Source organism: Siphateles boraxobius, unplaced genomic scaffold, assembly GCF_051911475.1.
Source record: "Siphateles boraxobius isolate OS27281-9 unplaced genomic scaffold, OSU_SipBor_1 20, whole genome shotgun sequence".
Classification (NCBI taxonomy): Eukaryota; Metazoa; Chordata; class Actinopteri; order Cypriniformes; family Leuciscidae; genus Siphateles; species Siphateles boraxobius.
Genome location: NW_027508811.1, coordinates 6,614,442 through 6,636,921, shown reverse-complemented (window position 1 = coordinate 6,636,921; position 22,480 = coordinate 6,614,442). Strand labels below are relative to the sequence as shown.

Here is a 22,480-nt window from a genome sequence, read left to right as displayed (position 1 = left end):
ACCTTTGTTCTTTGATTAACATTAATGACAGAGAGCATTAGTGGCTGCTGTCACGTTAAGATTTGCTGCTGCCGCACATGACGCAAATCTGACACGCATCCCATTTTCTCACAACTCTTTAAGTTCATTTAAGACATTAACTCATTTAAGACTGCTCTTGTGAAGATATTTGACAAAATGGACATTTTAGCATTTTGTGTGTCATTGTTCATTCAAGCATGAAAGAGAACTCAATACTGGTGTGCGTCTTTCTGTGCAAGACATGACATTCACAGACAGCACATTCTCCTTGTTTGCCTTGTCGTGCTTGAATGGTTTAAAAGCATTTGCATGCGTGATCATAATGTAACACTAGCTAAAGGATGGCAGAAAAAAATGGATGTGCGTAAATTGCGTTAAATATTTTTTACGCGTTAAACTGGAAAAAATTAATCGCATGCGTTAAAGTTGACAGCACAAATTTAAATACATTATTATAGACCTTTCTGTTTTAAACACCTTAATATTTGACAAGCAACATGTCTGTATGTACCTGCAATATTGTTGTGTAACTTTGTCCACAATGGATATGACATCAATAGGGGGCTCTTCACCAGGTGGGACCGTTTGAAGGGCCTGACTAAGGTCACAAACTTTGCCCTCTAAAGCCTCAACGTCTCTCTCACATGTCTATGAGAAAATAATTTAAAAGGAAAATGGGAGGCCTAAGGTTTGGATACACTTACTTTCTCTTAAGTTTTAGAACAAACCAAATGAACATAGAATAATTAGCATATTCCCACAATACCTTGAAGCTATGCCAGTTTTCCTGCAGCTGGCTGATATTCTGGCTACCCCCTAGAAATCCTAAAGAGTGGTCCTGAGCACGGAGCTCATCCAGGAGGCTCTCGGCCTGCTCCCTGAGAATCTGTGCACTGCCAGCAAGCCTTAGGTTGATTTCACTCAATCTGGCCTCACACACAGATAACCGTTCCCTCATCTCCTTCTCCGAGAACACACAGAGGTCATGAAGATGGCTGACCTCTAAGGTCAGGGCATCACAACCTCCTGGAGTGCAAAGGTCCATCAGGGAATCTTTAACAGCTTCCAGCTCTTTCATTTCTCTCTTTTCCCTGTCTACGGTCTGAAGAAGCGCCTAGAAAGGTTAAGAAACATGATAATTTTACTCAAAGCTTACAGTGTTACCATAAGATATTTATGATTTTATAAATTAACAGGTTTGACGGAAAAAGGGAAAAATATGTGAGCAGTCAAATAATCAAAAAAATCAAATCAAAAAAAGGAATTAAAAAAGATTTTCTAAAGAATTAGGGAACATTTAACTTTTTTTTTTTTTTTACATTTAAGATAAATTAAACTAATGCATTAAATTGACAGTCTTAATAAAATACATATAATAACAAAGAATTCAAACAGACCTTAAGAGTGTTAATAGAGCCTAGTAACCCATGGCGTTCACTGGGCAGGGCACCAAAACCTTTGACCTGCTCTCTCAGCCAATCTTGAGCTACGGTGTGCTGCTCAACTAGCTGAGCACAAACTTGCTCTCTCCGTATTTCCTCTTCAAGATTTACGCAAAACTCCTATGCAAGCACACATAAAAAAAGAACTTCATACACATAAATCAGCTTTCTATTATCTAATATTTAGCACAGCACTCCCCTACAGCCTTACCGTAATCTCTTTGATCAACTCGGGTATGGACTCCTCCATGGTGGCCCAGGATGGATCGATCCAGCTGGAATCACGGGTCAGCTGACTCATCTCCCTCCCAAGCGCTCGGACAGCAGACAGAGATGGGGTCAGGGCTCTGGTACGGTCTAGCAGACTCTTGGCCTGCTCCACTGTGTGCCTTCGATCCCCTAAACCAGGCCAGGGGAAGTGATGTGGCAGTGCAGCTGTCTGCTGTTTCACCTGCTCCAGACGAGACTGAAGCTGTTCCTTCTGACACTGACAGGACACCAGGCGTTCCACTACACTTTTCAGCAGACTGCGGAATATATGATTATTTGCAATCATTTAAATCATCTGTTAGTGCTGTATGCAATTACTATTTACATATAGAATTATTAAATCAAACCTATGCAGCTCCTGTGCTTGCTGCAGTGTTGCCTTCCACTCCTCCTCTACTTTTTTCTGTTTCTCAATGAGAGAATGTCTTGTGTCTTCATCAAGATCTTTATGGATATATAGACGGTCTATTGTCCTTTTAAGGGTAGCAATCTTAGAGTTGCCCTCAGATTGAAGACTTAGAATTGCCTGAAAGAAAGAGGGGTATACTTGTTCTTGACAACCACATTTTCATCATTTAAATAAGCGTTTCACTATGGACATCATCAGCAGAATTTAAAGTGTCCTTCATTTTTTATTCAGTTTCTCCATATTATACTACTTACTTGTGCTTTGCTTAGTCTCTCCTCAATCTGGTTCTGTGTACCATGAGTGCTTGTTCCCAGTGAGTCCAGGCCATCTTTCTGGTTCTTCACCCAGGACCAGGTGGTCTCCTCCTGGGCATATACATTCTGAAGCTCCCTTTCAAGAGAATCCTGGAGCTCAGCCTGGTTCTTTAGTTCCTGAGCTCTTGCCAGGACCTTCTTCAATTCTTCTTCAATGGATCTTAGGTTCAGTTGGATTTCCTGTTTTCTCTTCTCCTCCAGGCCTTCTCGAGAGCACAAACCCTCTGCTTTCAACCTCAGTGTGGCAAGCTTGTAATCTCCCTCTGATTCGGAGTTCAGGATGGCCTAGAGTAAATAAATCAATAAAACATGTCAGCAAGTAAGTCAGACAAATTTGTTGAAGGTTGAATATCACGCTTTGTCTCTTACCTGAGCTCCATTCATTCTCTCTTGTAATGGAGTATCTTCACCAAGCAATTCAATCTTCAGATGCTGCTCTTTGATCCAAGATTGAGTGCTCTCCTCTTGTTCTTGAAGAGCCCGAAGGTCCTTGGAAAGAGAATCCTCAAATTCTGATTGGTTCTTTAGCTCAAGAGCATCCGTCAAAACTCCAGTCCACTCTTGCTGTACATCTTGTAATGTCTGTTGGATTGTCTGATATTTGTCCTCTTCTAGATCTTCACAGGAACATAGACTCTCTCCCTTCATCTTTAAGTCAGCAAGTTTACAGTCCCCCTCAGATCTATGAGCTAGTACTGCCTAAAAAAACAACAACAACAGGATATTCATCTAGAATCTAGCTTTTATAGGTTTTTAATAAATATATACTGTTCCAGGTCATATTGTATTGATTCTTAAAGTGTTAGTTCACCCCAAAATGAAAATTATCCCATAATTTACTCACCCTCAAGCCATCCTAGGTGTATATGACCTTTTTCTTTCAGCCAAATATAATAGGAGTTATATTAAAAAATATCCTTGCTCTTCCAAGCTTTATAATTTATAAACCTAAGATTTTGAAGCCCAAAAAAGCACATCCATCCAACCTAAAAGTAATGCATATGGCTCCAGGGGTTAATAAAGGCCTTTTGAAGTGAAGCGATGTGTTTTTGTAAGAAAAATATGAATATTTATAACTTTATAAACTGGCTTCCGGTAATGGATGTACGCAAGTCTAGTTTGGGTGGATGACCTCTGACCCGTCGCATAACTTATTGACAAACGCGGAAGCGCATAGGAAAGAGCAAAACAAAACACCGGTCACGAATTAGAAGTCTAAAACAAGAATATAAGAGAAGATTGAGTTTGTTGCCCAGCCCTATTTATTTGAACCCCGAGAGGCATCTACTCTTACCTAAGCTTAAGCTACTCCTACATCCTGCGTCGGGTCAGAGGTCACTCTTCTGCCGGAACTTGACTCGCGTACGGCCATTACCGGAAGCCAGTGATTATAGTTTATTATATTATAAATATGGATATTTTTCTTACAAAAACTAATCGCTCCGCTTCAGAAGGCCTTTATTAACCCTATGGAACCATAAGGATTACTTTTATGATGGATGGATGCACTTTTTTGGGCTTCAAAATCTCAGATACCATTCAGTCCCATTATAAAGATTGGAAGAGCCAGGAGATTTTTTGAATATAACTTCGATTGTATTTGGTTGAAAGAAGAGTCATATACACCTAGGATGGTTTGAGGGTGAATAAACTATGAGATAATTTAATATTTTGGGTGAACTAACCCTTTAACTAAGGAATAAGACCCATCCTATCACTTTATGCACCAATGATATTTGTGTAGCCCTCCATTTTGAATGCCTAAGATGTGTCGGCTACTTTTAGTCATCTGATATAATCCAATGTATGCCCTTAGATTTTCAACTATTTTCAACAAATAACGTCAGTTCTAAGCCGTTTCCATGCTTAGAAACGGTATTTTGACAGGGAGGTTCATAAAAATATAGTTAATACATAAAATATCGACATTTACCTCAAAACCAGAGGATTTCTTACAACATACTGCCATTATTCTTTTAGATAAAGATGAGGTGAGTGGAGTTAAGTCACTTGACAAATAGTATATTATTAGTATATTATATGACAATAGTAGTTGCCCTATTTTCAATAGACATATCACATTTTATCATAAATTAGGCCCACCCACTTACTGCACCATTTAAGGGTTAAATATTCCTCTCCATTACCTCAACTCCATTAAGCCTCTCTTGAATGGAAGATGTCACTTGAAGAGAACCCAGGGTCTCTCTGAGCCGTCTAATCCAGGACCGAGTGTCCTCTCCCTGATCACAGAAGGTTTGTATCAAACTGTAGAGAGATTCCTCATGCTTGACCTGGTTCTTGAGCTCTTGGGCAAGTTGTAGCACTTTCCTCCACTCCTCATCTATCGCACTCTGGGTTTGGTCAATGTGGCTCCTCCTCTCATTGTCAAGCTCTTTATAAGAACATAATTTTTTCCCTTGTCTCTGTAAACTGCCCAATCTGGAATCGGCTTCATCACCAAGGTCTAATACAGCCTAAAGGATATACAGACATTACTCTCCAACACAATATGTGCTTTGCAAGCAACATTTACCTTTAGATTTAGGTAGATAAGAATCATTCAAGATTCCTAAAAAGGACTTTTCAATTAAAACAAACTTTTTCCTCTGCCCTTACCTGTATTTTGATTAGTTTTTCCTGTGGCTGAAGTTCCTTCCCCAGACAGTGCAGCATTTGCAGTTGTTCTCTCACCCAGGATTGGTTGCTCTCTTCCTGGGCCTGTAGATCTTTTAGTTCCCGGGAGAGAGTGTCTTGAAGTTCTGCCTGATGTTTTAATTGTTGAGCCATATCCAGAACTCTTTTCCACTCATTTTCAATGTTTCTAAGGGTGTGAATGAGCTCCTGTCTTCTGGTGTCCTCCAAAATCACATGAGCACATAAAGCATCACCTTCTTCTTTCAGTGCCACCAGTTTATAATCCCCTTCAGCACTTAGATTCAGAACAGCCTTAAAACATAGAAACATACAAATGATCCTAAATACATTGAGGATACGCTTTAAAAATTGATGTTCTGTGTTAAATAGAAACATTAAAGTCATACAGGTTTAAAACAAGTAAATTAATGTAGAACTTACATTTCTTGTAAATTATTCCTTTACGTGTTTAAGAATGTATGAATATATGTATGTATAGGTTAACACAGCTAAAAAATCCAAACAGTGATGGTTAGGAGACCCACCTGAGCATTCATATGTTTCTTTTGGATTGTCGTGTCTGTACCCATGCACTCAAGTCCTTGCTTTAAATCTCTGATCCAGGCTCTGATCTGCTCTGCATTGGATTGGAATGTTTCAGTTTGATCATCGAGGGACTTGTGGACTTGGGCCTGATTTTCCAAAAGAATCCCCAGGCTGTGGTATTGGTCTATCAGGGTCTCGCTGTCTCTAAGGAAAGGGTCACCCCTCAGGCCACGTATCCTTACAGTGGATAACAGGTCATTGAATGCCTCCATACGACCACTGCAGATTAAGGATGAAGGTAAGAGTTGTGCATGTTTTATGGGTGTACAGTATCAGTATTTGCTCCCCAAAACTTGCACAGGCCATTCATTTTTGTTGTGGAATGGAAGCATATGTAATTCAACTGCAATTTTTGCAAGCAATTGTTGTGAACATCAAAGCTTTCTTGCTCAGTGAAAACCGGGGACATGTATAATTAAATACATTATTAAATTCTATAATTTAATAAATAAAAGGGCTGTTCAATTTAAATAAAGTTGAAATCGCAGTGTGGCTTAGTGCAACGATCACATTGTAAAAGGCTGCGATTTAAGTCTGATGAAGCGCGGCACTGTTGTGTTTCCAGTGTTTGCAGCATCTTGGAGCGGCTCACAAATGCAGCTCCAAACAAACTCCATCTTGTGCTGCGAGTTTGGGTTGCATGCAATTGGAAATGCAACATGTGCCACAATCATTTTATTTTCCCATTCATACAAATTAAACATTTTCCTGGCCAGATTTTTCTGCATTTTACCAGATTTGTTATGTCTGGTTAAAGCATAAACCTCTGGTCAACTGAAAACAAAGACTTAAAGTCTCTCTGCAGTTTTCCACCAAATTAAAAGCTTGAGAGTTTAAAATTTGTTAATAGTATATTATTAATAATATTAAAAAAAAAACTGTATTACAAAAGAAATGTAATCCTTTTATAATAATAATTAATATTATTATTATTATTATTACTATTTATCAATTATAATTTGTTTACCTGCATGTCATAGAACCAAGAGAATGCAAATGTGTTGTTACATTTTTGAATTATAGTTAATTTTGTAAAAAAAAGAGGAAAAAAATAGTTTTAAATAAAAATACAAAATGAACAATTTGGAAAGTGAATACCTTTCTTTGAGAAACTCCTCTTGGATTTGTCGAACTTTTTCTCTCTGCTCTGGCACTTTTTCCCTGTGCTGAAGCCATTCCTTCAAATGGTTATGTTCCTCTTGCAAACTAAATACATAAAGACATGATTGAATGAATGAATGGATTAAAAAAATAGTAGCAAAAAATGTGAGCTCAGTCCATGTACCTGTTGAGGTTGTGGAGGATGTCATCTAGCTGTTTATGGCGTCCCTGGCAGTGAGCCCTGAGTGTGGCCAGTTCTCCTTCCTGTTCCTGATGCCATGAGGAGAGCAAAGCTTTAGCCTCAGAAGAAACCTTTGCCTGTTCACCTGTCTCAAATCTCTCCTTCAGCTGGGCCAGACGTTGTTCTCCTTCTTTAGAGGCCAGGAAACTCTGAGGAAATCACAAAGTGTTCAGTATTGTTAAACAGACACTACTAACTTTGCATCCTTTGTTATTTTATATTTATGCTTTTGACTAAGGCTGCAAACACCTTGTGACTCTTTCCGTTGGATTGCTGTCCCTGTACATAGTGTATTGTACAGTAAGGTTGAAAAGTATTTCAAAAATGTCCTAGCCACAATGGTAACCATAATCATAGGGTTGTGACCTCACTGTTACTCACTGTCAATCTCTGCATGGACATTTCGACATCCTGTTTCCTCTCAGGGTTCTCAAAACACTCATTCACAGACAGCTGCTCATCCTGCAACCATTCCTCAAATGACTGGAACTCTTCTGCAGAGAGCCAATGGGACAAATAGACAAAACAAAAATCACTTAAAAATGTACATTATTTCTCAATTAGTTTCCAAGTAATGGCACAATGCACTTGGCAAAAAATGAAGTTTCCAAACCTTTAATAGTCTGAAGGAAGCTTTTCTCCCCCTGTTCCTTCTTTTGATGAATCAGCTTTCGTGTTTCCGAAATGCTGTCTTTGAGATGCTTGGTGTGATTGGTCAGCTCTTCCAAAGCCTGCGATCCAGTAATGCTGGACATGAGATCGAGTTCCTTCAGCAAAGATTCAGCCTGCTCCTCCTGGTCCAAAATCTGCTCACTCAAGTCCTACAAAAGAAAATAAATTAAATTATACACCAAAAGAGAGTGTTTATACATGTCTGTCTGTTAATCATACCTGTAAGTGAGCATCCAGCTGTGTGCGATCCTCGGAGCTAATCGTATCTACCGAGGAGCGTATATTCTTCACAGATGATTGATAAGTGGCAATCTTTTCAGCCAAATGAGCTTTAACTGTGAGGAGCTCCTGGAACACGTCAGTGCAGTCGGAGAAGAGTTCTTTCACCTGCTCCATTTTCTTCCTCAGGTTTGTTTCCAGTACCTAAGGGAGACAGTGTGTACAATTAAAGTTAGGAATATAAGGAATTAGGAAAGTGCAATCATTTAATAAACAGAAAAAGTAATCTGCACATTCACCTGTAACTCAAGTGGAGATTCTTTGCTCTGCAGCAGTTCCTGGATCTCTAGCAACTTCCTGTGGAAGTGTTCAAGGTTGTCCTCCTGATACTGAATCTCATTCTAATAAAAACATAAAGAAACATAAAAAAATCAAAACGATAATCTTGTGCCTTTTAGTCCATGTCTGTGAACATTTTGAATCCCAATGTAGCATTTTGTGAAGACACACCTTCATGCTGAGAACCTCTGTCTCACTGCTGAAAGGGTGAGACTCTGAGAAGACGATAAGTTTAGTTGAAGTCCAGCTGTCCACGTCTCCACCTAAAACCAGCTGTTTCTCCCACAACTCCAGACCCAAACGCAGGTTATCCATGTAACAGTCCGTCTTCTCTGACACCTGCCAGAGAGACACACAGATTAACCAAGAAACTAAAACGACTGAAAGTGTGATGCATGTGAACAGATGTTTTCATGTACTCACATCTAGCCATGAGTCCACCAAAGCATCTGCCTCTATCTCAAAAGGAGTTTCTGAGCAATCAGGAATTTTCTTCAGCTGCGACTGCAACTGTCTGCACACAGATCTGAACTCCTCCATCTTGGGTCCGAGGCCATTAAGATCCTCCTTTATGCCAACAACCTGCAATAATAATAAACATAGTGTAAATGTAATAAAAATAGTGCAAATATAATTAAACTACGCTGAAAAAAACAGTATGAGATTAAGTAGAAAAAGTGACCATGGTGGCATGATGTTTAAGGATCTAAAGCTACTCATTCTAGGTAGGCATGATCTATCACCTGTAATAATTTCTTTGATCCTACCCATGAACCCTGCAGTTATTGAATTTTCAGTGAAGACGACTCAAAATAATAAATTACCAATTTTATTCATCATAATTACTCAGCAAACAATGTACCACAGGATATGAAGGATTTGACCAATTATAGCAAGCATCTAAAAGTATTAGAGAAACATTGGCGCAGATTCGTCAGAGCAATGATGAGAGTAGTTTCTTTCAGACTAATAAAAGCGTAGATTATGTATATGTAGATGATGCAAACATAAGACAACAAACAATTCTGAATTTTAAAAGATCTTAGTGTTATGAGTAATGAAGCGACAATACTATGAGTGACACCTGCTGGTACAAATCCAGTATAAAAGTACTTTTTATGTGAAAGAAAACAGATGGAAAATTACAATAGGCAATTATCAATTACAATAGGCTATATTAATATAGCATGTATTGTGAAGAATTGGGATTAGTCTGAGGTTGACATACTTTTGCTAGGAGGCGTTGCAGGTTGTCTTTGCCCATGTATGATGCCTGCTCATTGACCGTTTGCTCCGCCCTCTGGAGAGTGTTGCTTAGGTAACTGCGACAGTTCTGAAACTTCTTCAGCAGCTCCATAAGAACAGCACACTGCTCTTGTCTGTCAAATACACAAACACACACATATATTGGGTTTTCATGTTTTATGGGGACATTACATAGACATAATGATTTTTATACTGTACAAACTGTATATTCTATCCCCTTACACTAACTCTACCCTTAAACCTACCCATCACAGAAAACTTTCTGCATTACTACATTTTCAAAAAGCATCACTTAGGGTGGATTTATAAGCTTTTTTTCTTCATGGGAACAAAAATTAAGGATTAAAACTCTCGGTTTATATGGAATTATTTTATAATGTCTTTATGAACGATTTGAAGTGTGAAAGTTTTGGTGGAATGGACTTTCAGTGGAGGGACAGAAATATCTCAGGTTTAGTGAAAAATATCTTCATTTATCTATCTATATCTTCATTTGTGTTTGGAATTACACGAAGGTGAGACAATAACTAACCCTATAAGGCAGAAAAATGGACAAATTTCATTCATTTAGTTTTTTTGTCTCTTGTCTAGATCCAACCTGTCAGATACAGCTCTCTCAGTCTCTTCCCAAAGGAAGTCCAGCTCTTCGTCTGCTGGATCAGGGTGCTCTTTCTGCTTCTTGATGCTTTGGTATTCAGGGTGAAGGGAGTTCAAATGTGATTCCAGATCGGACAGCGCTCGAATCCTAAACATAGATGCACAAATTGTAATTGGACATTCTGCTAAAAAAAAGGGCTATCGATCAATTAAATTGAGATCAATTAACACCAAATCAATATTTACTAAGCCCAAATAAAGACAATTCCAAGACACACTTGCACACAAAAGCATGAAAAAATGTAAATACCGGTGCTGCACAGCTGGCATGGTGGGATCCTTTAGACCTTGTTTTTCTGCTGCCCCCTGCACCTTTCTCAGCTCAGCCTGCAAAGTCTTCCTCCTCAGGCCGAGTCCCTGGTTCTGCTGTTCCTTCTGAAGCTCATTCTGTCGAATTATCAGACGATCATCTGCCTCTTCCACCCTGTGAACCAGGACTCCCACCATATCCAGACAGGAAACAGGGTTCCCGTCCTGGGTCACCTTGAGCTGTGCTCCGCCCAAAAGCTGGTCCAGCTGTGGAGCCTTATCCTTAAGACTGCTGACTCCCTTCCTGATTAGTCCCAGCTTAGACCTGCTGTCCTGCAGTACCACATGATCATTGCTAGGGGCGCTCTGCACAGAAGAGACATCAAGCTCCACGGTCCGCAGGGACATGAGGAAGCGGTCGAGGGCACGGGCAGCAGCGTCGCTCTTGCGCACTTGTTGCCTGAGTCGGTCTAGGGCGGATCTGTGGTTCAGAACCACCTGAGTCAGAGGTGATCGGTCTCGCAGGTCCAGGTGACTGGGTTCAGAGTCGAATCGAGACAGACGATCCATCTCTGTCTGGATACTTTCGTCTAGGCCCTGAAAATGAGGACAAGGTAGATATTTAGATAAAAAGATGGGATGGAGAAAAAGAGCTTAACATGCAGTGACATTACTACGGAATCTATAACGTCAAACTTCCTTGTCACCCAGATTATATTATATTTAAATAGTAATTGCACAAAGCACTGATAAATGTTTCAAATTAATAGCAAATATCAATCATATATACAAATATACAGAAAGATGAGAAAACAGGGACGTGCACAGGAATTTTGAGGGTCAGTTGCTCTGACCTGAAAAAACAACTCACGGGCTGTATGAAGGACTGAGAATAACAGGGTCGTTATTAAAATATATATACACAAAGAAGTAAAAAACTACTACTACTAATAATAACACAGAAAAACATGACTTGAGTCATGAAATCCCTACATCAATATCCCGATCAATATCCTATCAAGTCACTGGTAGGTTTCTCCAAATTCACAGGTTTATGATATACAACTTTGTAAACAGCCCTTTACAGCTTGAATCTTTCATTTTATTTACTCACAATATCTAAAAGTAGAAAAAGTAAATATTATTACATTATATATTTTATGTGTTGCATGAGAGTGATAGCTACTAAAAATAGCAACATTTACCAAATAAAATGCCACCTGTGTACTTGTACATTCCTCATTTCACTCACTCAGTGGATATAAATATTAAACATTCTAAGTAAATATTATTATGAATAAATGCTGGAGAAACTGGAAGAACTGGAAGAGAGGTCAACTCTCTGAGAAAACAAAAGAAATTAACATTTGAATTTCTCTCTTGTACTATCATGCTGAGATCACCTGAAATTCACCCAAAAATCTATATGGGTTAATGTGAATAATTATCATATGGTATTAAACATGTTTGATATCATTTGAAATGTCTCAGTGCGACTGGTACAAAGGTCTCATTACAAAAGTTAATAAGGTATTTAAGAGTCTAGAGATAATTCGCACACATAGGAAGGTGTGTCTTCCAGGCAAATGGTCTCCTGCTCTCAGAAGGTGTAAACTCCAAACAAATTCCCACTGTTAGCAAATGGTTCCATGTAAATCAACTTCTGCCCCCAGTTAGTCTGAGACGGTGATTAATGTGAATTCCCACTGTGAACTCATGTTTACATTTGAAAAGATGTTTCTGCCTTGGTCTGGCTATATAATGAAATGCAACGAGGGGCTCGGCGCGATTCTGTAGCCCAGACTAGCCGTGATGCGAAGTTTAAGCAGAATACTTCGCATCATGTGTTTTTTTGCATCTTCTCTCCTTATTCCAGAGAATTTGATGTTTGTATCTATTATCTTTGAACTGATTATGCAATTGGCGTGATACATTTACCTGACATAATAAATTGTAAACATTTGATTTTATTCTAATCGAACAGTTAAAAACAATAATCAAACACTCGATCACATTTAATGATGCACAGATATCATTAAAACCATTTCCATTTATGGAGTCAGATGAACTAACGAATTAATACATAGGAGAAAATGTATTTCATTTAATCAAATTACTTTGCCACGCGGAAAGATGGTAACGCGCAGAGACCTTCACACGCTGCTCGGAAAACCTCCTTTGAGCCGATTGAGCAACAATCAGGCTTACAATGCTATATATAAATTAGAGTGTCAGATAATAAAACTAACTACATTAACCAAATAAAATGGTATTTGTGTCTTCATAATAAATCTTAACCACAAATAGAATCATAAATAAGAATCTCTCACCTTCACATCTTTCAGAATGACAGGGTTAGCTAGTGTATATCCTTTAATGTCTTTGGGCTCTTTAATGAACTTTTCCAGCCTTTCAGAAAACTCTGAGATTTTCAGCGTAATGGAGTCCATGAGCTCAAGTGCTTCTCCCAGTGAATCCACCCTGACAGAGAGCATAGACTTATTTTAACAAACAACACAATGCACACACAGACAGTCTGGCTACAGGAAATTTTCTCTGGAACTCTTTGAATTGAGTGGATCATATGATCATTTGGATGACACTGGGTGAAAGAACAAAAAAAAAGCTGTAATATGCTGTAGTGTTATGTGAACTTCAGCTCACTAGTTTAAAACACACATTAAAGCTTATACTGCTCTGAAAGATGAAAGTAATGCAATGTCTGAACACACAAACTTTCATATGATAGGGTTGTTTTCTTGATGCACACACATACCTGCCCTGTAACTGTGACCTCTGCTCTCTCCACCTGACAGTGAGCTCCATTCGGTCCTGCTCAACAGATCGTTCGTTGAATTGAACACATTGCATACACAGTGTTTCATACTCCTTCCACAAAGTCTCGGTCTCGTCCCACAGAGACTAAAACAAAAAAGATAGGGGGTAAATTTAGTAATTTCACTGCCAGTTATAAAAGTTGCTATGGCCTGATTTTTATAGTAATTGTACTTTGAAAATGCATAATAATATCAAATCACCAGTTTTAAAACTATGCAAAACACAGTGCAATACCTTTAATTCTCTTAGTCTTTTCTGCAAGTCTGTGGGAGTGACTTCTGAGGGATGATCTCCCAGCATGCATTGCTCATTTCTGTTTAGCTGAGCTTGTAATGCAAATCTGGAGCTGCGGTACCTGAGCAATCCAAGAAAAAGCAGATGTAAACCATAAGAATCTGACACAATACCACACACAATCATATACAGAAATATAAACAATATTCTCTTTTCATCCATACCTGTCCTCTTCTGTACTCGTTTGTTTCACTATCTCTCTCTTCTCCACAGTTCTCGGTCGCTGGGGGCTAACCGGTGTAACAGCCTAAACCAATATCCCCCAGACACAAAATGCACCAAAGATACATTTATTAGGGACTAACTTTATTATATAAAAAGAAAACCTATGTCCTAAAAAATATTCATATAGGTGTACCTCTGAAATAACTTCTTTGGGCTTCTCAGCTGGTGGTGAGACTGTAGGTGGTTTCTGAGGGGGTGGTTCAGTGGTTTGCTCTGTTTGTGAACTATTAGGCATTAAAAAAATTAATTAAAGCCAAAATGTTTTTATCAGACAAAAATAACACATAAGACAGAGGCTCTTTCTCATTCTTTTACCCAGTGTCCGGAGGAGGTGTATCTCTGTCTCCACTAAACTGCCGCTGGATGGCGGCAAGCCGTCTCTCACATTCTCTGAGTTGGGCTTGTGCAAGCCTGTGTGCATCCTCAGGGCTCAGAGTATCACACAACTCCTTCAGAGCTTCAAGCTGCTGCCCTGCCTCTGCCAGACTTCCCTCTGCTGAAAAACAGGCCTGCAGGAAGCGAGAAAAAACTGTATCACTAAACCTGTATCACAAAATTATTATTTAAGTGCCTCTATTATGCTTTTTCGAATATTACCTTTCATTCAGTGTGTTATATAGCTGTCTGTGAATGTAAACAATCCGCAAAGTTGTGAAACCGAAAGTGCACGATAAATAAAGCTATTGTCTCTCAAAAGAAAGAATCGACTCTGAACTCTGAATTTTAGGAAGCCTCCGGAGCTGAAGTTAAATTATGGTAATAAGCGTTTAGTGTCCGATACATGCTTTAAGTGGTAGATCAATCACAACAGACTGGGTCATCTGGCCAATTAGAGCAGAGTAGCTCGCAGAAAGGAGGTATTTAGAGAGACTGAATCATCGGAAGAGTCATTTTAGCATGATTGAAAAATGTAGTGATATAATGCAATATGAGAAAATTAAAGAGTTTTTTGACATTTGATGCATGTAAACCGGTTGTAGGAGACCTTTAAAACAGAATTAGGATTAGGAACCTTTAAAATAGCATAATAGGGGCACTTTAATGCTGCTACTTTATTGTAAGCTCCTTTATTGTTTTAACTTGGCAGTATTTTATTGTATTTTGCAGCCTTTCAACATGCAAACACTGGTAATAAAAATGATGTCATGCCAAATGAGTGAGTAGTAATGTGGTTAAGAGGAAAGACAAGAACAAGAAATTTAGGGATTAATGGAACCCAAATCATAAATTTAATTTTAAAAAATGAAAGGAGGAAATAAAATGTCAAGAAAGAGAGAAATTTCCCATTCGATCATATGATGCTCATGCTCTGTGGTCAGGGTGGTAAGTAACTTTACCTCTCCCTTTGATTCCGATATGGATTCAGGCCTAAGGCTGAGTTTTTCCCTCTTAAAGTGCATCTCACATATCTCAACCATGCGGTAAAAATGCAGGCGGGTTAACTCAAATCTGAGTTGCCTCAAACATTCTGATATTTGCACTCGAACAGCCTAAAAATATTAATTAAATAAAAGAACACACAACACACAAAAGAACACAATCTCTTAAAGGGATAGTTCACCCAAAAATGAAAATTCTGTCAGTATTTACTCACCCTCATGTTGTTCCAACCCCGTAAGACCTTCGTTCATCTTCGGAACACGAATTAAGATATTTTTGATTAAATCTGAGAGCTGGATCATTCCTCCATACTCCTCCATAGGCTTCTTCAGGGATTGAACTTGCCGGCCTCGAAAAGTTATTAAAGACATCGTTAAAATAGTCCAAGTGACTACAGTGGCTCAATCTTAAGTTTATCAAACGACGAGAACACTTTTTGTGCGCAAAAAAAACAAAAATAACGACTTTATTTCAACTATTCATTTCCTTCTCTCTGGGCCTCGAGTCAGGTTACTAGTTTAACAGCGTAAGCTTCTGTTGTTGTACGTCACACACATCACCCACATGACCAGCGTCGGCCAATAGTGAGCCTATGTGTGACGTAGCACTACGCAATCACACTACGTTAACTGACTAGAGGCCCATAGAGAAGGACATGAATGGTTGAAATAAAGTCGTTATTTGTGTTTGTTTTTGCGCACAAAAAGTATTCTCGTCGCTTGATAAACTTAAGATTGAGCCACTGTAGTCACTTGGACTATTTTAACGATGTCTTTAATAACTTTTCGAGGCCGGCAAGTTTCAATCCCTGAGGAAGCCTATGTACTAGTATGGAGGAGTGATCCAGCTCTCAGATTTCATCAAAAATATCTTAATTTGTGTTCCGAAGATGAACGATGGTCTTCCGGGTTTGGAACAACATGAGGGTGAGTAAATACTGACAGAATTTCCATTTTTGGGTGAACTATCCCTTTAATGTTTAAGTTAATGTTAACTTCACATACAGTTCAATATACTGTCGAGCATTTCAGTTAAATAAAAAAAGATGGTTAATAACATTGGAATACAGTCACACTGCAGATATAGACACACAAGCACTAATATTACTATGCATATGAAGCTATTTACCTAGCTATTAGCTATTACCTTCCACTGTGTTCTAACAGATTGTGTGAAAAACTCCATGTCTCTAAGTTCAGATGGGGTGCAGAAAGCTTCCATCCCTTCCGTAGCCCTCAAGAACTCTTCAAGGAGTTCAGGGTCCAGAGTCCGGAGCGTCTCCTGAAAACAAAAAAACAACACAGACACTTAAAGGGTAAGATTTCCATTGTTAGAAATCCAGTCATAATATTGAATGGTCGTGCAACACTCTTTCATTTTCCCCTGAGACGAGAGAAATCCTCTATTTACCTTTTTCACTTCCTCCTACAACGACGCAAAAATCGTCATTTTACGTTATTGTAGGAGGAAGTGTAAAAGGGGGGGATTTCTGTGAAGACTACAAGCACTAGTTCCCACCCTTTCAAACCCCCCCATAGGGGGTTGGACCTAATGCGCTAACAGACCTATCAGATCAGTGCCAGTGCGTTTGATTTCACCGGAAGAAACTTTTTGAAATATGGACGAAGGTACTGAATACACAGGCGGATGCATTATGGAGGATCTGGATTTTGACGAAGTTATGGTAACGTTAGAAACGGATGTTCGTGGCCACCTTTATGAGCCACAGTATAGCGACGAGCAGCTGAGGGCTATGGAGGAACCGGAGGCGGCTGAAGCTGCTGCCACCACAGCCGATGCAGACGATCTGCCTGCCGCGGACGAGGAGCCCGCAATGGCTCGAGCTGGGGCAGATTGGTGGTGCCTCGCTCTCACTGTGCGCCAATGGACACAGAACAAGAGTCTGTCTGCTGCCCAGAATTCCAGCGGTGCTACGAAATCGGAGGATGACACGAACGTGTGTGTTTTTGTTCACCCGAGTTTCGCACCCCATATGGATAGCGGCGTCCTGGAGACCTACTTTAGAATACGTAAGTTCAACTGGCAACGTCAGCCAAAGCCTACAGGGTCAAATGGTCGTCTTTCTGTAATGTAAGTTTATTTTCATTTTGTTAACAAGATAACGTGGCAGGTTCATTGCACAAATATCTTGCAGTTAAACTAGCTACTGTAGTGGGAGTGGTCTGCGGAGCTGAGCATTGCAATGCACTATGGGGATTGTTGTCTACAATCCACAAGCACTAAAAAGTCATTTTCTGCCTTTTATCGGTCAAGAAGGTCCCAAATTAGAAATTTATGATACTATTCTACTACATATATGACCCACTTTCAATACATATTCATGTCTCCACCGGTGGAATGACCCTTTAAGAAACTAATACTTATTATTCTCTTATAAAAGACCCAAACACAACAGTACATTCTCATGAAATGTGGCTTTTTGGCTCTTGAAAACACTTGAGGAAAACAAGCAAACCAAGTCATGTCTAAAATGGACAAACCTCCATAACTGATGCCTGTTCGTCTGTCATTCGCTTATCCTTGAATACATTGATAGCTTCGAGAATGTGCTCTTGAAGACAGTGCTTGGCTTCCTCAAATCTATTCCTAACCAGGGCCTGTGCCTTTATATAAGCCTCAGTATAGGCTTTAGGGGGAGCCTGGGCAAGTGCTGGCTGCTTAATCCGAGGAGCTGACTGCTGTTGGGGCGGTTCCTCTACTGGTAACTGAGGTTTTGTCAGATCTTGGGACTGAAGCTCAGTCTGAGCAGCTTGACTTTGTATGAGAGTTTCAGATGTGGCCTCTATCCTGGATGAACCCCACTTTTGCTGACTTTGCTGAGGCTGCTGTGGACTCTGAGATCTTATGGGAGCTTGAGCAGGTGGCTGATTCCATGGAGATACTGGCTGGAGAACACCATGCGACATAGTCTGGGAAGAGACTTGAAACTGATGTTCTGGGCGGACTGGACCCCACTGCCGTTGAGGGCTTTGTGGCCTTGGAAGGGCTTGATATTGGGGCTGAGGATATGGTCCATGCCCTTGATATTCAGCCTTTAGGTATACTGGACCGACTCTCTCTGGACTGACAGGTCTCCATTGCTGAGAGGGAACCATATGCTGTGCTGGGCCTTGGGGTCTTATCTGTGATTGACCCCAAGGTGATTCTGGTCTAGCAGGAGGCCACTGCTGAGGCTGTGGTTGCGGTTGCAGCTGAGTTTTAGGGTAAACTGCCATTTGAGGTTGAGTTTGGACTTTCTGACCTGGAAATTCAACAGTGGGGTAGGTCTGGGCCGCTATGCCTGGTCTTATTGTTGACCACTGCTTAGGTTGAGATGGAGTGACACTTTGAGGTTGGGGATGAGTTTGGAAATGGGCCAGAGGCTGCATTTGGGCAGCAACAGAAATTGGTCCTTGGACTTTGGGGTAAGTTTGGGAGACATCTCCTGGTTGATACCACTGGGGTTGCCCGGGTGGTTGAATCATAAGTGGTGCACTTCCCTGTGCTTTGACCTGAGTTTGGGTTTCTGATTGAACAGGCATCTGGGGTTGAGGCATAGAGATTATTCTGGGTTGTATGGGGGATGCACCTTTGGGCTGAGGAGAAATCAGAGTCGGATTGTGCAGTGTGGGTTGCTGGGTCTGCACTACACCATGTGGTGACTGTTGCCTCTGCATAATTACTTGTGGTTGAATGGGATATGTTGGGAACTGCTGCCCTGGTCTGGAAATGCATTGGGGCATTGCTTGGGTCACTGGAAATCTTTGTGGTTGCGGCAGTGCAGGATGAGATTGTGGAATAGTCTGTTGTGGCTGCCATTGTGGTTGCATGGGAGTCATGGATTGAGGTTGTGCCTGTTTCATGATCATCACTTGAGGTTGCTGTGGTGTCAATATCGGTGTTTGAGGTTGCTTTTGTTGCTGAATAGGTGGAGTTGCCGGTGAGTATTGTGTAGTTCCTTGTGTTTGAGTTGATAAAGAGGGTTGAGGTGGATGTTGGGTTAATACTTGTTGACTAATCGGAGAAGACACACACTGTTGTGGTTGTTTTTGAATCACTGGTTGTGCTGCAACTGCTGGCACAGTTTGAGGTAGTTTTTGTGTCACTATATTGGGTTCCTCTTGTGCAACAGGTTGAGCTTGCTTCATGCGTTTCTCACCAATCTCAACAATGCTTTTAGACTGTGTTGTCACCGTGCCATGAACAGGTCCCCAAGCTTCAGGTGAGCCAACAGCCACTATATGTTGTGGTGGTGCTTGAGGACTTATTTGACATTTGTCCTCTGGCTCTGACTGAGATTGTGGCACCAGTTGAGTTGGTTTTTGGGTAACATTTTCCAGTTGACTCCTCTGTTGAAGCCAAGGTCTGTTCTGCAGATTTGCCGGGGATTTTTTTGCTTTCCTCTGCTGCCTTCGAGCTTGATGTTGGCTTGTAATATCTCTCTGTGATTGTGTTTCTAATGGGCCCTGAGGCTGTGACTGATTTGCCGTTTCTGCTTGAACCTTCTGCAGTTTTGTAAGTTGAGTTTTTTCTTGTTTTTGGATGTCCACGTGTGGCTGTCTTGCTAATTGTTGTTCATTATGAACTTGTGATGCTGCTTTTTGTAGTTTCTGTGAGGGTTGGATAGCAATTGGAGCTTGCATCTTCCACTGGTTTTCATTCTGTTTTTGTGTCTCAGGCTGTGGTAAAGATGTCTGGCTTTCTACTTGATGCTCTTTGATTTTTGCTTGAGCTTGGACAACTTTCTGTGCCTTCACTTCAATGGACTGAGAGTCTTTCACTTGCTCAATAGACTGAGAGTCTTTCACTTGCTCACAGGGGTGAATTTGTGGTTGTAGACTCCTGTTCTCTTCTTCATACTCTTGTACAACAATCATAGGCACAGGCGGACTACACGGCTGGCTCTTGAGAACTACAGCTTGAGAAGGTACCCCTGATGGTTTCTGAGAAGGTACTGGGACTTTGGCTCTGACTGCAGGCTGGGGTTCTGTTTGGCTAGGGGCTCCTGAAGGAGAGATAGGCTGGAAGGAAAGCTTCTGGGTTTTGGACTCTTCCTCTGCCTCCTGATATTGGACAAAAATCTTGGTAGGGGGCTGGTCTTTAGCAGGGCTTCTGTCTCTGCAAGCCCCCAAAGAGCTAAGCATGCCTACGGCTTCCTGTTGAGGTTTAGCAAAATTTTAAAATCATAATGCATTTGCATACAATTCTAAAATATGGTTACTCATTCCTTGGCATTATATAAAATTAACAGAAAACATTATTTATGCCATAATTGATAATTACTGAAAAAAACTGTTTCAATGCTGTATTTTATCTTTCAAATTAATATTGTATAGGTGCAATCGAGCTGCTAGCTTTTTAAAGTGTTGTTAATCTAAAAGCGATAGACAGACCTGTGACTTTTCAACAACAGAGCGGACCCTGTCCTGCATGGTGGATGCAATGAGATACTGCAGTGGTGAAGTTTTCTGACCAGTCATGACCATCACCTGAAGATCCTGCTCTTCCATAACGACTTGACCCTCTAACTGTAGCCCTCTCGAAATTAACAGCTACAGGAAAAGAGAGAATTTATTTAAATTCAGCCAAGTAAATAGATGTAGCGAGAAGAAAGGGAGAATTAATTAATATTTTGTGGTATATACTTGTATATACTCACCCGGGCTCTAGAGTCTTGTCCTCTCTTCTGCCTGTGTGTTTCCTCCTTCAGGAGCTGATACACCTCTCTGGCTTCCATCTCCCAGTGTAACAGTTCAGCTAGACGCCCGTCCAACCCACTCACACTCACACGCAGCTCATCGCACACCTGTTCAGCCTCACAGAGTGTCTGCAATACCTATTTGTACAGGGAAAGATATAGATATATAAACAAATACAAACAGAAATTAGTACAAGCATCAGAAAAGATCATAATTAGTGTTAGATTAACACATTTTAAAAACAGGATGATCTGCTAATATTCTCGGGTCATGTATAATTTGATAGTATACACAAAGGCGAATTAACACAATTCACATGAAACTGAAGGGGACACCCAAAGCAATGTATTTGCTTACCTCAGGAATGGCCTGCTGAAGTTTGCTCAGGGTTTCTGGAGAGCAGTCTAGAGATGGGGAGAGGGCTTCTAGATCCAAATCTTTTATTTTCTTCATCATAAGCTGGGAGAAATAACAATTTGAAGCTAAATTCTACTTAGTCTAGTCTTAAATTTAGAAAACAAAAAGATAAAGCAACATAATCACAAATAGCTACTATAAAAATGGCAGGGCATTATGAAGTATATATTTGTATGCTTTTATTTAAGCGTGAGAGCATGCATAAGAGTTTGCTCACACACTGAGTACCTGTAGTCTCTTTGTATAAGTACGTAGCGATCCAGAAACCACATCCACAGGTTCTTTCAGTAACTGAGTAGCCTCCCTCATCAGGGCCTGAACTGTCTGAGGACTAGATGGGCCAGCACTGGGCTCCTCAGCCAAAGACTAAAATATACAATTTGCTTCAAAATACTACTAAAAATTGCATGCATAGCTTTACCATCCAATCTGTGTTAACCAATTTTATATTTGTAGAAGCAGACCAATTAGTAGATTCTCAGTCCAACACAATCGAACAAAACAACTCATTCTCCCAAGTCAAGATACACATTTTTAAATACTTTACTTTTGAATATGTTTGTACATAGACTATTCAAGTTTGAACATGATGGGTGACTCACAAACTGGGCTGTTTTGGCAAAGTCAGCCCAGAGCAGATTTATCTTGCAGAGTTCGTCTGAAATAGCGCGGCTAGTCTGCGGGTCTGTGACCTCAGTCAGGTAGTTGGCCACCTCGTTCAGGTGAGCTTGCCGAGAACTCCACTCTGACATCACTGATAATGTCACCTAAAAGAAAAACAAAACAAAAAATCGATGGAAAGGCATGTTTATATTTCAATAAACAGAAATTAAAATACTTAAGGTTTTTCTGCCGAGTACAAAAACATTTATAGCATATAAATCTACAATAAAAAAAGTAAATTAAAAGTTTAAAAGTTTGTGTGTACCTCTGTTCCCTGCCCGTGTCGCTGACTATGCGGACCCTGCTCCAGCCATGCGCGCATTGAGGTATAGATATCACTGTAAGAGTCCCATGCTGCCAACACACGTCCCATAGTTCCCTTCATCATCCGTATACCTTCCAGAGTTGCTGTCACATCTGCTTCTAGATCAGCCACCTGGCGATTTACCTGTGTGGAGTCTCCAGCTGAAGCAGACATCAGCTTATCAATAATTATCGATTAACAACAACACTTTCCAAAC

General features: G+C 40.2%; 1 protein-coding gene across 19 annotated transcripts in view; it reads right to left on the bottom strand.

Annotated features, from left to right (window-relative positions):
* Positions 1-22,480, bottom strand: part of syne2b (spectrin repeat containing, nuclear envelope 2b) — a 121,633-nt gene that overhangs the window by 85,433 nt on the left and 13,720 nt on the right. For 18 of the 19 annotated variants that reach the window (XM_077236444.1, XM_077236449.1, XM_077236454.1 and 15 more), the window contains 36 exons: positions 22,225-22,424; positions 21,899-22,063; positions 21,525-21,662; positions 21,237-21,338; positions 20,840-21,016; positions 20,574-20,732; positions 17,682-20,336; positions 16,327-16,461; positions 15,138-15,290; positions 14,116-14,309; positions 13,934-14,024; positions 13,740-13,822; positions 13,516-13,636; positions 13,220-13,365; positions 12,774-12,924; positions 10,445-11,040; positions 10,136-10,282; positions 9,500-9,650; positions 8,695-8,853; positions 8,443-8,610; positions 8,232-8,333; positions 7,933-8,136; positions 7,655-7,862; positions 7,423-7,535; positions 6,985-7,190; positions 6,798-6,905; positions 5,639-5,918; positions 5,076-5,405; positions 4,604-4,933; positions 2,826-3,155; positions 2,397-2,741; positions 2,081-2,259; positions 1,675-1,990; positions 1,419-1,583; positions 788-1,135; positions 533-669 (listed from right to left, as the gene is read on the bottom strand). In XM_077236444.1, coding sequence (XP_077092559.1) covers positions 533-669; positions 788-1,135; positions 1,419-1,583; positions 1,675-1,990; positions 2,081-2,259; positions 2,397-2,741; positions 2,826-3,155; positions 4,604-4,933; positions 5,076-5,405; positions 5,639-5,918; positions 6,798-6,905; positions 6,985-7,190; positions 7,423-7,535; positions 7,655-7,862; positions 7,933-8,136; positions 8,232-8,333; positions 8,443-8,610; positions 8,695-8,853; positions 9,500-9,650; positions 10,136-10,282; positions 10,445-11,040; positions 12,774-12,924; positions 13,220-13,365; positions 13,516-13,636; positions 13,740-13,822; positions 13,934-14,024; positions 14,116-14,309; positions 15,138-15,290; positions 16,327-16,461; positions 17,682-20,336; positions 20,574-20,732; positions 20,840-21,016; positions 21,237-21,338; positions 21,525-21,662; positions 21,899-22,063; positions 22,225-22,424 — 9,592 coding nt within the window. The remainder of the gene's footprint in view (positions 1-532; positions 670-787; positions 1,136-1,418; positions 1,584-1,674; positions 1,991-2,080; positions 2,260-2,396; positions 2,742-2,825; positions 3,156-4,603; positions 4,934-5,075; positions 5,406-5,638; positions 5,919-6,797; positions 6,906-6,984; positions 7,191-7,422; positions 7,536-7,654; positions 7,863-7,932; positions 8,137-8,231; positions 8,334-8,442; positions 8,611-8,694; positions 8,854-9,499; positions 9,651-10,135; positions 10,283-10,444; positions 11,041-12,773; positions 12,925-13,219; positions 13,366-13,515; positions 13,637-13,739; positions 13,823-13,933; positions 14,025-14,115; positions 14,310-15,137; positions 15,291-16,326; positions 16,462-17,681; positions 20,337-20,573; positions 20,733-20,839; positions 21,017-21,236; positions 21,339-21,524; positions 21,663-21,898; positions 22,064-22,224; positions 22,425-22,480) is intronic. The other variant, XM_077236455.1, reaches the window with a different exon arrangement.